The sequence below is a fragment of the Meriones unguiculatus genome, chromosome 3, assembly GCF_030254825.1.
Source record: "Meriones unguiculatus strain TT.TT164.6M chromosome 3, Bangor_MerUng_6.1, whole genome shotgun sequence".
NCBI classification, from domain to species: Eukaryota; Metazoa; Chordata; class Mammalia; order Rodentia; family Muridae; genus Meriones; species Meriones unguiculatus.
In genome coordinates, this window is record NC_083351.1 from 94,386,088 (window position 1) to 94,398,447 (window position 12,360).

General features: G+C 41.1%; 1 protein-coding gene across 1 annotated transcript in view; it reads left to right on the top strand.

Moving 5' to 3' along the window:
* Positions 1-12,360, top strand: part of Adamts16 (ADAM metallopeptidase with thrombospondin type 1 motif 16) — a 112,195-nt gene that overhangs the window by 8,109 nt on the left and 91,726 nt on the right. The window contains exon 4 of the mRNA XM_021652998.2: positions 203-531. Coding sequence (XP_021508673.1) covers positions 203-531 — 329 coding nt within the window. The remainder of the gene's footprint in view (positions 1-202; positions 532-12,360) is intronic.

Sequence of the window (12,360 nt, forward strand, 5' to 3'; positions counted from 1 at the left end):
CTCCGCTGCCATAACACTTTATTACTGATACAGCAAATTCTACTACTCATAAAAGGGAGAGCAAGTACCACATCAAAGGAGAACTCCTCTTTCAAGACTGTATTCCATGATTTACTGAGGGAGCAGCTGTCATATGTCGTCTACCGGAGACTCTTCCCAGAACCCTGACATTATTCAGCCTCTTCTCCGCTCTCCATTTCAGAGTATGACCTGGTGTCTGCCTATGAGGTGGACCACAAGGGGGATTATGTATCCCATGACATCATGCACCACCAGCGACGGCAAAGGAGAGCTGTGGCCCAGCCAGGAGGAGACGCCCTGCATCTGCGGCTGAAGGGCCCCAGGCATGACCTCCATCTGGACCTGAAGGCCACCAGCAACTTAGTGGCTCCTGGATTCATGGTGCAAACTCTGGGGAAGGGAGGCACCAAGTCTGTGCAGATGTTTCCACCAGAGGACTTCTGCTTTTATCAAGGCTCCTTAAGGTCCCAGGGGAATTCCTCAGTGGCCCTTTCTACCTGCCAAGGTTTGGTGAGTACAAACAGCACTAGCTGTCCACAGGGAATGAGGTGCCAATGCAGGAAGGTGGGAAGGCAAAACCATGTTCCTGGCAGACATTTTCACTTGTGCTGTTACCGCAGTGCTGTGACCTGTGACAACAACAGCTTGGGTTTCCTGGGTCAATAGAATGGTCTCTACACCTACCCTTTTGTTGTAGAAACTGCAGAGATTATCATCGTTTCGAACGGGTCCCAGTGCTAATGACTTAGTTGATTTAGCGATTTGTTGGAATGTCTGTAACTATTAGAACGTTGTGTCTGCCATCTTGACAATGGCTATGCATTTATGAATCGGGGCATTCATCCATGCCGAGGCCATGCTGGTCTTGTCAGATTAGGAAGCTCTCTAGGTGCTTTGATATCTGGTATCTAACCAGATATTGCTCCCAGCTTCAGGGAGCCTTTGGCTGAGCTGGGATTTTGTATCTTAGTCACTTGTCTTGTTGCTGTGACAAGATGCCCTCACAAAATTGACATTGAAAAAGATAGTTTACTTTATCTCACAGCTTTCAGGACCATCCATCATTGAGTCATGGTGGTAGGAGTATGAGCAGCTGGCAACACCACATCTACAACCAGGAAGTGGAGGGAGAGAACCCCAGTATTCAGCTTGCCCCTCCTTTTTGTATAGTGTGGGCCTCCTGCCCATGGGATGGTGCTGCCCAGATTTTGAGTGAGTCTTCTCACCTCAGCTAAGCTAATCTAAGTGGTCTGTCATGAGCATGTGTTTCCATGGCAATTCTTAAGCCTGTCAACTTGACAAGCAATACTAACCATCACTGAAGATATTTCTTAGGCTTACACAAGAAGAAATCTGCATGGGTTTTCTTTTACTTTTCTTAAGATATTCATGTTTTATTTAAAAAATAAAAATGATTTTCAAGATGGATGAGTAAAGTGAAATTTAGGATATATGTATGTATTTCACTATATATATATATTTTTCAAAGCATTGATGTTACCAGAAAATATTGGGTATTGATTGCATCTCTAGAAAAGGCTGCTAGTTAGCCTTATTCTTAATTCCCCCTTGGAAAGGGAGATTTGAGTCCATGTAACTCATAAGAAATCTGTGTATGTGTGCGAGAGTGGTCAGTGATGAAAAGCTATGTCCATATGCTCATAGCTGGCTTCTTACAGTACCTAAGTATATGCAAGTATTTTTAAATGCCTTTAAAATATTAGTTTTCAAAAAAAAATGTTAGTTTTCTATCTTTGGCAGAATTCAGTCTGAGCTGATGTCATACTTGCTTCTATCTGTAAGAGACTTTGTGTTAGAGAGTAGACACAAGCCTTTGCCTGAGCTAGGGTGGTGGTTACTTGGCACTCTCATTAAGCATGAGGACACATGGCTGATTTATTCCACATTACCAAGAAAAATAAATCTTCTGTAATTAGAGACACAAACATCTCAGGTAATACCCCAAAAAGTTAATACATCCTTGGCTTTGTTCCTGAAAGATGTAATCCAGGAAAAAAAAAAATGTGTGTAAGCCATGCCATTTGAAATTCAGTCACCATGGGTTTGTCTATAGAGAATGGGGAAGGTGCTTCCGGTGAGCCAAGGAGGTGAGGATCCTCTGATGACCTGGGGCTCCCAGAAGCAGAGCTCTTCCTGGGAGCTGGCCCCAGTTGGTGGGAGTTAACAGCAACAGCTGTCAATGTGCTTTGATGGAAGATAGAGAAGGGTAAAGGCTTCCTCTGGGCAATAAACAAAGGGTGCTGAGATTGAGGCCGTGAGAATGTGCTTGACCCTTGACCTTCTACATGTACAGAATACAGCTTTTCTTTCTCTACTAGCAAAAGACTTAGAGATGCTTGGTGTAATGTATGAAAATTAAAGGCGTTTTAAAAAATCGTAGTGCCCTCCATCTTTACACAATATAAACATTGAGCTGGTTCCCAAGGAGTAGTATGCTGGCTAGTATGACGTCAGCTTTATACAAGCTGGAGTTATCTAAAAAGAGGGAACTTTGAATTAGAAAAATGCCACAAGATCCAGGTATATAGTGTTTTAATTAGTGATTGATGGGAGAGGGTCCAGTCTATAGTGGGAAGTGCCATTCTTGGCCTGGTGGTCCTGGGTTCTATAAGAAAGCAGGCTGAACAAGAGAGCAAGCCAGTAAGCATCACCCCTCTGTGGCTACAGCTTCAGCTTCTGCCTCCAGGTTTCTACATTGTTTGAGCTCCTGTTCTGACTTCCTTCAGATGGACTGTTACCTAGAAGCATAAGCCAAATAAACCCTGTCCTTCACAACTTGCTTTTGGTCACATGGTTTTTTGTTTGTTTGTTTGTTTTTTGTTTGTTTGTTTGTTTTGTTTTTTTGTCACAGCAATAGAAACCCTAAGACAAGCTATTAGGTCCGTTCTGTGTTCCTGATTGTGGTCACTCTACCTTTCAAATCTGTGCATAAAGAATGATGCCTCCTTTCATATTTATTGTCTTGCCAAATCCCATAAGCAATCGAAGTCAGTGGTAGATATCAGCTCTCAATGAGCTCTCTAGTTTTATTTGCTGTGTATATTAAGGATAGAAGCTGGAACTCCCTGCTGCTAAACCATGGCAGCCTATAATAGCATCACTTGGGAGCCTTGAGAGACTGATTTTCACATATATAGATTATTGCACTGGATAAGAGCTCAAGACGCTAAAATTATTTCTAAATATCTTGGTTCTGCCTCCAAGTATTTTGATTAGAAATACATTTTGTTAAATAAACATATTTCCCAAAAAGATGTATCTGTTATACCACATTTTCTATCAAGTTGAGATCATATGACTTGTCATTGCCTACCGTCAATGCACTGAGGAGCGGCACTCAGTAGGCACCTTCTGGTAGTTTGACAGAATAAGAAACGTTTTGAAGTGTTTAGTAACTAGACTTCCTGGACAAGAGGCAATAATGAAATGCAATAGTAATACTAAGACTAATTTAGAGGATGTCTGTGTGTCCATGTAACCTACCAAGTCAGAGATAAAGCCACCTGCTTGGTTAAAAAGCTCTATGAGAATGTATGTACCCCTTTTTCAACTATGCAATGCAGTGTGCTTCAGCGCAATCAGAACTGTGCAGCTAACACCACAGCTCTAATCAGACCCAGGCACATCAATCCCCAAAACCCTTTCAGTGATTTACCTGCTTGTCCTGGTCCCTGGCCCCTGGCTTCTGTCAATCCATGTGTCCAACTACCCTATCCTGTTGTGTCTAGAAGATGCTGTTTCCTCACAGTCATGTGGTTCCTCTGGGTCTTACAGTCTTTCCTCCCCCTCTTCTGTGATGATCTTTGGGGTTGGGAAGGATTAACCTGATATGGATATTCCCCTTTAGGACTGAGCACGCTACAGCCTCTTACTGTTTGATCATTGACCAGATTTGAGTCTCTGTGTTCAGAGTTATCTGCTGTAAAAATGCCCTTCTCCAGTGAGGGTCGAGAACGGAGCTAATACATGCACATAATAATAAAACATTAGGAGCTGATTTAGTACCATGTACTTAGCACAAAAATACCTTTAGGTTTTCCTCTAAAGCCTGTGACCTTCCTAGCCATAAGTTCATGATGATGTGAGAGGTGTCTGGCTTTTTTAGGCTGTTGTATAAATCGTTCAAGAGTGTTTGTGTTCTCATCTTTGTAACCTCAAGTTGTTGTTATTTACTAACTAAATTTTTTCTTATGAAAAACTATTGTTTTTCAAACTTATAAACAGAAATGTTAAGTCTGAAAGATAGTACAGCACCAGAATATGTGCCAGGCACCTGGCACACCCTGGATTCAAACCTGAGAACTACCACTATCAAAAGAGAGAGGCAGAGAGAGACGCAGTATTCCCTACATTAATTTGGAGGTATACATTAGGACAAAATAAGTTTTATAATCCATTCCAACTGCTTCAGAAGTTCTAATTGTCAAACTTCCAGATTGCTTTGTTTAGAACTCTCTCTTGCTGGACATAGCAAGAATGGATTTTCTTAAAGGATTTTAAGCTACTTCTCTACTTGGATTAGCCTTTTGTCTGAAACATTAATATTATTTATTTTTAAACTAATATTTATTTATTTTATTTACTGTTCACTTTATGTCTTGTTTGTAGCCCCATCCCTCCTCCTTTTAATACGATTTCTTAATGACATATGCCATAATATTTGCATGAAACTTAGTTTCCCTGATATAAAGCATTATTTTTGTTTTGGCATTGCTATACAGAGAAGGTATCATTTCTCCTAAAATTTGAATTATTCTCTTGCTTTCAAAAATATTTCAAAAGAACCTAAGTGTGTTTAAGAGTCCCCTCATATGGTTGGAGAATTGCTTGAGGAACTGGTTTGAATTGTACTCAGTTGTATTTCCAGCCACAAACTCCAGGAATTCCCTGGAAACTCCAACCATTGAGAGATTTTTCTAAAGCAGCCAATAAATCCTAGAAAATGCTGAAGTTCTGCCAAACTTTCAACTGATGGAAAATGTTCTTGGGCCAGGAAAATGAGAAAGCAGGAGTAGAAAGGAAGGAATCGGGGTTGAGGACAGACGGCAAAGATGATACAAGTTCTGAAAGATTGCTTGGAAACAGCATCTGCAGATACTGACTACACCTTAGGAGGTGGGGCCTCTACTCGAAGGTGGTTATAGTGAGGTTGTAGGAAAATACAGGGAAGTTTCAGATGCCTCTGTTGGCTACAGAGGAATAAATACATGTGGAAAAATGTTTCTTTGCCTTTTTTGTTTGTTTTTAATATTATAATTTAATTCCATTTCCCTTTAACCTTTCCTTTCTCTAAACTTAACTATATAATGCCCTTGCTGTCCTTCAAATTCATAGCCTTTTTTCACTAATTATATGCATCGATGTATACATATATATATATATATATATATATATATATATAATCCTAACTATAACCTGTACGGTTTATATAATGTTACTTGTATGTATGCTTTCAGGACTGACCATTTCATGGACAATTGGACTTGACAACTAATTGGCGTTTTCTTCCCTGAGGAGGACTACCCTTTCCCATTCCTAGCTTTCCTTAGTTGCTTGTAGTTCTTTGTGGAGAGTTGAGGCCTTATGGGCTTTTCCCATACGCTTTGCTGTGTCCATGGCTATCATCCTTGTTCACGTTTGGGCAGTCAAATTGATGAAATTTAATGGGTATAACTTCAGATATTACTAGAAAATATAATCTTACAGCAAACTCCCTGATTATTTGGCACTTGTACTTTTTCTTCCCCTTCTGAGACTTAAGTGCCAGAGTGTTTTGTAGATGTAGCCATTGGAACTGGGTTCCATAACTGGATTTTGATTGGTTTTACTCTTTTCTGTAGTGGTCTACATTTGTTTCAAAGATTCATTTTTTTTTTATGAGGGATGAAGACTATACTTATTTGTGGTTACATGGACACATGTTTATAGATTGCTGTTAAGGATTATATTGATTTATAACTTAGTGGTTTCAAATCATCTTCTAATAACCATGACTTCCCTAGCATCAAGTAGCTGTCAGGGTTTCCAGTACCAGGCACGGTTTTCTTCTTGTTGAGGGGGTCTTAAGTTCAATAAAAGAGATGTTGGTTGCCACCAATATATGCGTGCCCCTATTGGACCTTTAAATTGAAATAAATGCATCATCACTAGAAGTAAATAAAAATCATATTTCATGAGATAATGTTCTGTGTTTTAACAGAATATGGATTTTCCTAGGGACTTAATATGAAATACAAATAATAATTCAATAATTTGATAGGCTTAACTATAAAATATATGTTTTATTATTCTTACCTCAATTTTTGAGATCTTAAGTGGTAGTATGCTTTGCCAGCAATCCAAGCCAGGGTGGAGTTTACACAGTCTAGGATGAGGCTATGAACATTTTTTTGTACAGGGATCTGTTCATTGTAATTCTCTGTGTGATATTATATTTCTGTTAAAAGGCAAACAACTGAAAGACCTCAGATGCTAGACATTTTGCAGAGACCTTGACAGAAAAGCAACTGGAGCCTTGTTCTGGAGCATGTAGCAGGTAGCGGGTGGGGAGGATAGAATGAGAGGTTTTCCTCATCATTACCCTGCGGAGGTTCTGAAAGAAGCCCCTCCCCTGGTCCCACCAGGAGCATCGATCATATGTGTTCTTACTGTGGTCAGCCTTTTAGCAATGACTTCTATAATGGTCATGGGGTCACGGTGCTTATATACAATCCCAGTGTTGCCAAAAGATTCTTCATGACCAAGATCTCCCTGAAACCAGCCCAGAGGACCCCCTAAGATGAAATGAGCATGTTGGCTGTAATTGTTCACTGTGAGGGGTGGTTTGTTGGTGGCTGTTTTAGGAATAAGGGTGTACAAACCTACTGTGAAGGAGTCGATGTGTGAGCAAATCTGAACCCAACGCGGTGTCAAATGAAAAGAGGCTCTTTAGAGACTCCTGGCTGCAGGCGCTGAGCAGAGGAACTGATCGCGCCGATGTAGTTAATACACCCTTAGTTTCTTATCCTTTATGGTATGGTGAGGGTTTTCCTCACCTACTCGTCTATAGCTGCCTGTGAGACGCACAAAGCATCACCACAGACACCCTTACTCTACCCACAGCTCCACACTCTTCATATCCCTGCTTTTGTTTTCCATTTATCAGCATGCATTAGCTGTACTGATAACAGTCCATCAAGGAGATAGAAATACACAAACTATTAGGAAATTAACATAATGCATTAAGAAGCCATGAGAGAACTGGGAGTCTGAGAGACTCCAAAGTCACCACTGGAGCGCAAGAAGCAGCGATGGCTGAAGGAATGGGGGTTTTCGTATGATTAAAATTCAGAAACTGGCCTCAAACCTCCGAGTTTAAGTTGCTGGCTAGCTGTTGCTGGACTCACAGGCCGCAGAGTATGCCACATGTTTCTGGAAGGCTGCAATTCAGAATCATCTTCAATTACCGGAGCAAACTGCCGCTGCCAGGTGGAGGTGAGGCTAACTGAAACAGGAAGCAAACAGGAAGTCTATAGAAGAAGGCAGAAAGTGAGGAGGGAGACTGGAAATGCACCTGGATAGAGAGGGAGACTTTAGAATTTGGGTTCCTGGATCCCGTGTGCTTGGTCTCCTGTGTGAAACCGGAAGAGGTGATCAAGCAGCAGGGGCAAAGCACAGTGGGATTTTTTTGTGGTGCATGGTCAGCACCACAAACAACAACAGCTCTTCATTGTGATGACAGTGAGGTTGCAGAGATATCTCCCTGCATTTTCTTCCTTCGTATCTTATATTTTAATTTTGCCAAGTACAAATGTACAATAAGGCCTCCAATAAAAGTTCATCGTATGAACTAATTGATTTTAATGCAGAATCAGGAATTCTGTTTCTTAACAAAAATAACAGACACAGACACAGGCTTGTGGAGCTGAAGAGGAGTCCATAAGCTATTCATCGTCTACACAGAGCAGGGGAAGTCTGTGTGAGGACCTGGGTCTCGGAAGGCGGGGTGAGCCTGTCTGTAGGTGGGATGGAGCTGCATGGAGAGCCCTGGCATGCACAGGTGTTTCTCCCCAGGCAGGCTGCACTGGCCCTCTCCTACTGCCCTGGTTAAATACTATGCTCTTTGTGTGAAATGAAAAGCAGTTTAATTTTTTCCCAAGAGGCTTTGAGGCTGTATCTAATGACATGTGCAGGGATAAACTGGTGCTCAGGGGACTTGTATGTACAAGTGTATGTGTGTGTTTTCCATCTGTGAGTTTGGCAGCTCTGAGTCATTCCTGAAGGAGCAACTGGGGAACCATTATCCTTGACCTGAGGCCGTAGTCTGAATCAAAGAGCGTTTATACATCAGCAGAGGCCTGTCCTTCCTCATTGTAGACAATTCTTAAGCATCCGCCCCTCAAAAGTAAATGCTAGGCCACCAGCTGCCATTGCTTTTTATGCCATTCCCCAGTTTGGGTTTTTTTTTTTTTTTTTTTTTTTTTTTTTGGTCTATATTGGTTTGCCAAGTTTCATTACAATCTAGAATATTATCATTCCTTGGCACTTACTGCAGTTCTATGTTTTGTTGGTGATTGTTGTTTTATTTGTTTTGTTGTTTAGGGGAAAATTTATTTCTTTAAAAATTTCATGGAAGAATATCACATGTTCTAAAACTGTTAAATCAAACAAATCAAAGCATTTAAGTTATTAGCAAATTGGTGATAATTTCATTTATTTTTAACTTGAAAGAATTATAGGAAACTAAGCAAAAGATATCTGGCTTAAAAAAATCATTCTATTTGTGGTTATGAATCTCACTCTTTAATCGCTAAGCCATCTCCCTATCTAGGGAGGCACAGGCAGGCAGACCTCTGTGAGTTAGAGGGCAGCCTGGTCTACACAGAGAAACCCTGCCTTGAAATGACAACAACAAACCAACAAACAAATCATTGTAAAGAAATTGAGGCTGGGTTTCTATTCTCAGTCAACAGCAAGTAGACCCCAATAGAGCAATGATCACGTCAAATCCTAATAGTCCAATTTGTCACAAAACTAAACATTCTATAAGCTAATTAGTTTTCAGCTTTTTGTATGTGATGAAATGATTGACAGAAAACTTCACCAGATATTTTCTAAATTATAAGCCTTGCCTTGATCTTCGGCTGATCCAAGACACAGATTAAAACTGCTTTAAGAAACTACATGATATCTGGCCAGTTCTGTCTTTGTGCCTTCCATAGGGATACAGAGACACCACAATGGCTGTTTCAGCCTCTCACACGAGCATTTTTAATCAGCCGGCACATGTCAAGACTTAGTCTCATGTGGTAGCACTGTGAGAATGGTCCTTCCTTCCATGCTGAGTCCTCTGTGAAAGCAGTAGGTGACATGAGGTCTGTACAAGCTTTCAGGGACAGAGAACAGCCACTTGGGGTAAGGTAATGGGCACACTTAATATTTATTTCTTCTGTCAGGGAAGTGAGCCATACAGTGAGCAATCTTTAAACCAGCATGCAGGACTATCAAAGTGTCATTTCTACCACCAAGATAACTGATGAAAAGCAGTTTAGAGAACTGCAGGTTTGTTTTAGCTCACAGTTCCAGGGTACAGTCTGTGACAGTGCAAGAGTAAGAAGCTAAAACAAGTGATCAGATCACTCTCAGGGGAAGAGAGAGCTGGCTGCTTTCCACAGAGCTTCAGTCTCTGTTATTCGTGGTTAGTGGAGCTCTTGCGGGGGAGGGATACAGGAGAACTGAATGAAGATGCATCACTAGCACAGGATGTGGTGCAGGGGAACAGTGGGAGCCTGCTCTCCTCTACCCTTCTCTGTCCGTAAGTAAAGGATGTGACATAGACAAGGCTAAGAAAACCACCACACTTTGTCATCAAATATGGCTGATGCTGGCCTTCAGTGAAGTCCCAAGATGGCATGCAAATATGATTCCAAAATATTTTATCTCCTAGGGAACCATTATTGGAATTATAGTGCGCAACTAGAAATATAACTCTGGACCCTTTGGTCAGTCGTCCTCCACTGCAAGGCATTTCTTACACACATTCCGGACTACTATTTATGCCCACACTTTTGAAAGAAGGTTGTGTATCCTCAACACCTGGGAGATCACTTTGTGTCTAACAAGGAGTCATAAATGAATAAAGTGCCCAGAACAGCTAACATCTGACTCTGTATTCCCAGTGCGGCAGCCAAAGGAGCTATAACCTTATTTTATTTGCAGAGATTATGTAGCTGAAGCTTGGGGAGTTTTGGCTATTCTCTGTGTAGGTCATCACTAGGCAATAAAATAAAAAGTGATGGATTGTGGAATCATAAGCCAAAAGAGAAGCTTGCATATTTTATTGCCTGGTTCTATTCCTAGTTGAAATGTACACTTGTGGAAGCCTCAAAAAAATAAATAGTAAATGCTTAATTATAAAGGGCAGTGCACATGCTACATATAGGGTCGTGGTCATTATCGATTTCTGAAGGCCAGTGGTGTAATTTAGCCATTTCTGTGCCCATCCCCCTCTCATCTGCATCTTTAATGTTGCTGAGATACACAACTTGGCTGCCTGTTTACCAACTAAAGGTGGTTTGGATCTGATGCCAGTAATGGCTTCCCACCTGTCTCTCCAGCATTCTGATATGCTAATTAGGAAAGAGCTTGTGGAATCACCCATTTTAGTAAAATTAACCATCCGGATCTCCTATGCTTTGAAGTTTCCTGCCCTCCCCTACAAGTAGGAATTGGCCCTGAGGTGCTTGTCATGCCTCCTCCTCCTGGAGGGAACACAAGTACTTCTTGGTCCCTGAAAGCTTTTGGTTTGCAAATGCATTTGTCTTGTAAACAATCTCAATGTTACTGTTTGGAAATGACAGCAACAGGACTCAACAGAGCCACAGTTTCCAATGCATGTGATAGAAGTATGCAAAAGTTGGCATTTGCTTAAATTAGGGAAAGAACTCCTAGTGTTACCTAAAAACTGTAAAGTGTGAAAGAGTTCAGAAACCTCCAGGAGGTCTTGTGGCTGAGTCCTACATTCAGCAGTGGCTGGGAACTGGAGAACTCGCCTTAGATCTCACCAGGAAATCTCAGATCCGATTGTGCTCTGTGCTACAACATGCATTTGGAAATCACAGGGTCTGAGAGAACTTAAGCACTTTTGTTTTTAAGTGTGAGCAAATTACTAATCTCTCAGACTGCAATTTCAATGTCAAAAAGTCTTAAAAGCATGCACACCTATAAAATTATAATATCACATAGCAGCTCTCAAAAATGTGGATCTTACACTATGTGAAAAGTGATAATACTGTAAATGATAGCAACACTACAATATGCATTCTATACAAAATCTGTATCCAGCCATGAGGGAAGTGTGCTAGCTTCCTTTTGACAGCATATCCCATTTGTTTGTGTAGTTTACAACTTAAACCTCTTATTTGGCAATTATTCACAGATTACATTTCACTTTCATGCCACCCATTGCAAAATGGATTAGATTTCTAAGAAGACTTTTCTGTTTGATCTCAGTTTCAGTGTCAACCCCCCAACCACTTCTTCTTTCTCTAGTTTCATCCTTCCATCCTGCATATGGAAGGTGTGATCATATCGGTCTCTGCCATGGGATAGAGTGGCCAGGTGCTGCCCTGCATGCTGTGCACACAAGTGAGGCTATGGAGTTGTTGGTGTGCCTGGCACTTTATTCTTGTGTTAAGAGATGTGGGTGAACAGTCAGCTGGTTGCATTGCAGCTACAGTCAGAAAGCTGCTGTTCAGCTGGCTTTCTCCTTTCTACTTTTTATTCGGTCTGGAACTCAACAGGCCATACAGAGCCACCCACATTCAGGATGAGTATTCCATCCTCATGCAATTCTCTTTGGAAGTGCATCACAGACATGCTCAGTGGGACTTCTAGTACTTTGTTAACTCATGCGTCAAGCTGACAGTGTGGATTAAGTATTGCACCATCTTACATTAAGGGAATTAAGCATATTACCTGCTAAAAGCTGATATCTAGCAAGAAAAGACCAAATTCCAACCCCATGTCCGTCTCCAACGGACTCTGGAATGTCAGGAATTTTCTACCTGCACATGTTCTTCTTCTCAGGGACATTCTCATCAATATCTTTGAAGTCTCAGTGACTATCTGGGTAACAAAGGGTCTTATCAGCCAAAGAATTTGAATATATAAAATCCATGCCTTTATCATGTGGTGTGTATATGGGGTACAACCTCACTCACCTGAAAGAGTTTTGAAGGCATCTGTGGCAATCACAGCTCTAGTAGTCACACTCCTGACACAACATTATTTAGCAAAGGGAGAAGAGGGAAAAAGAGAAGAGAAGAGAAGAGAAGAGAA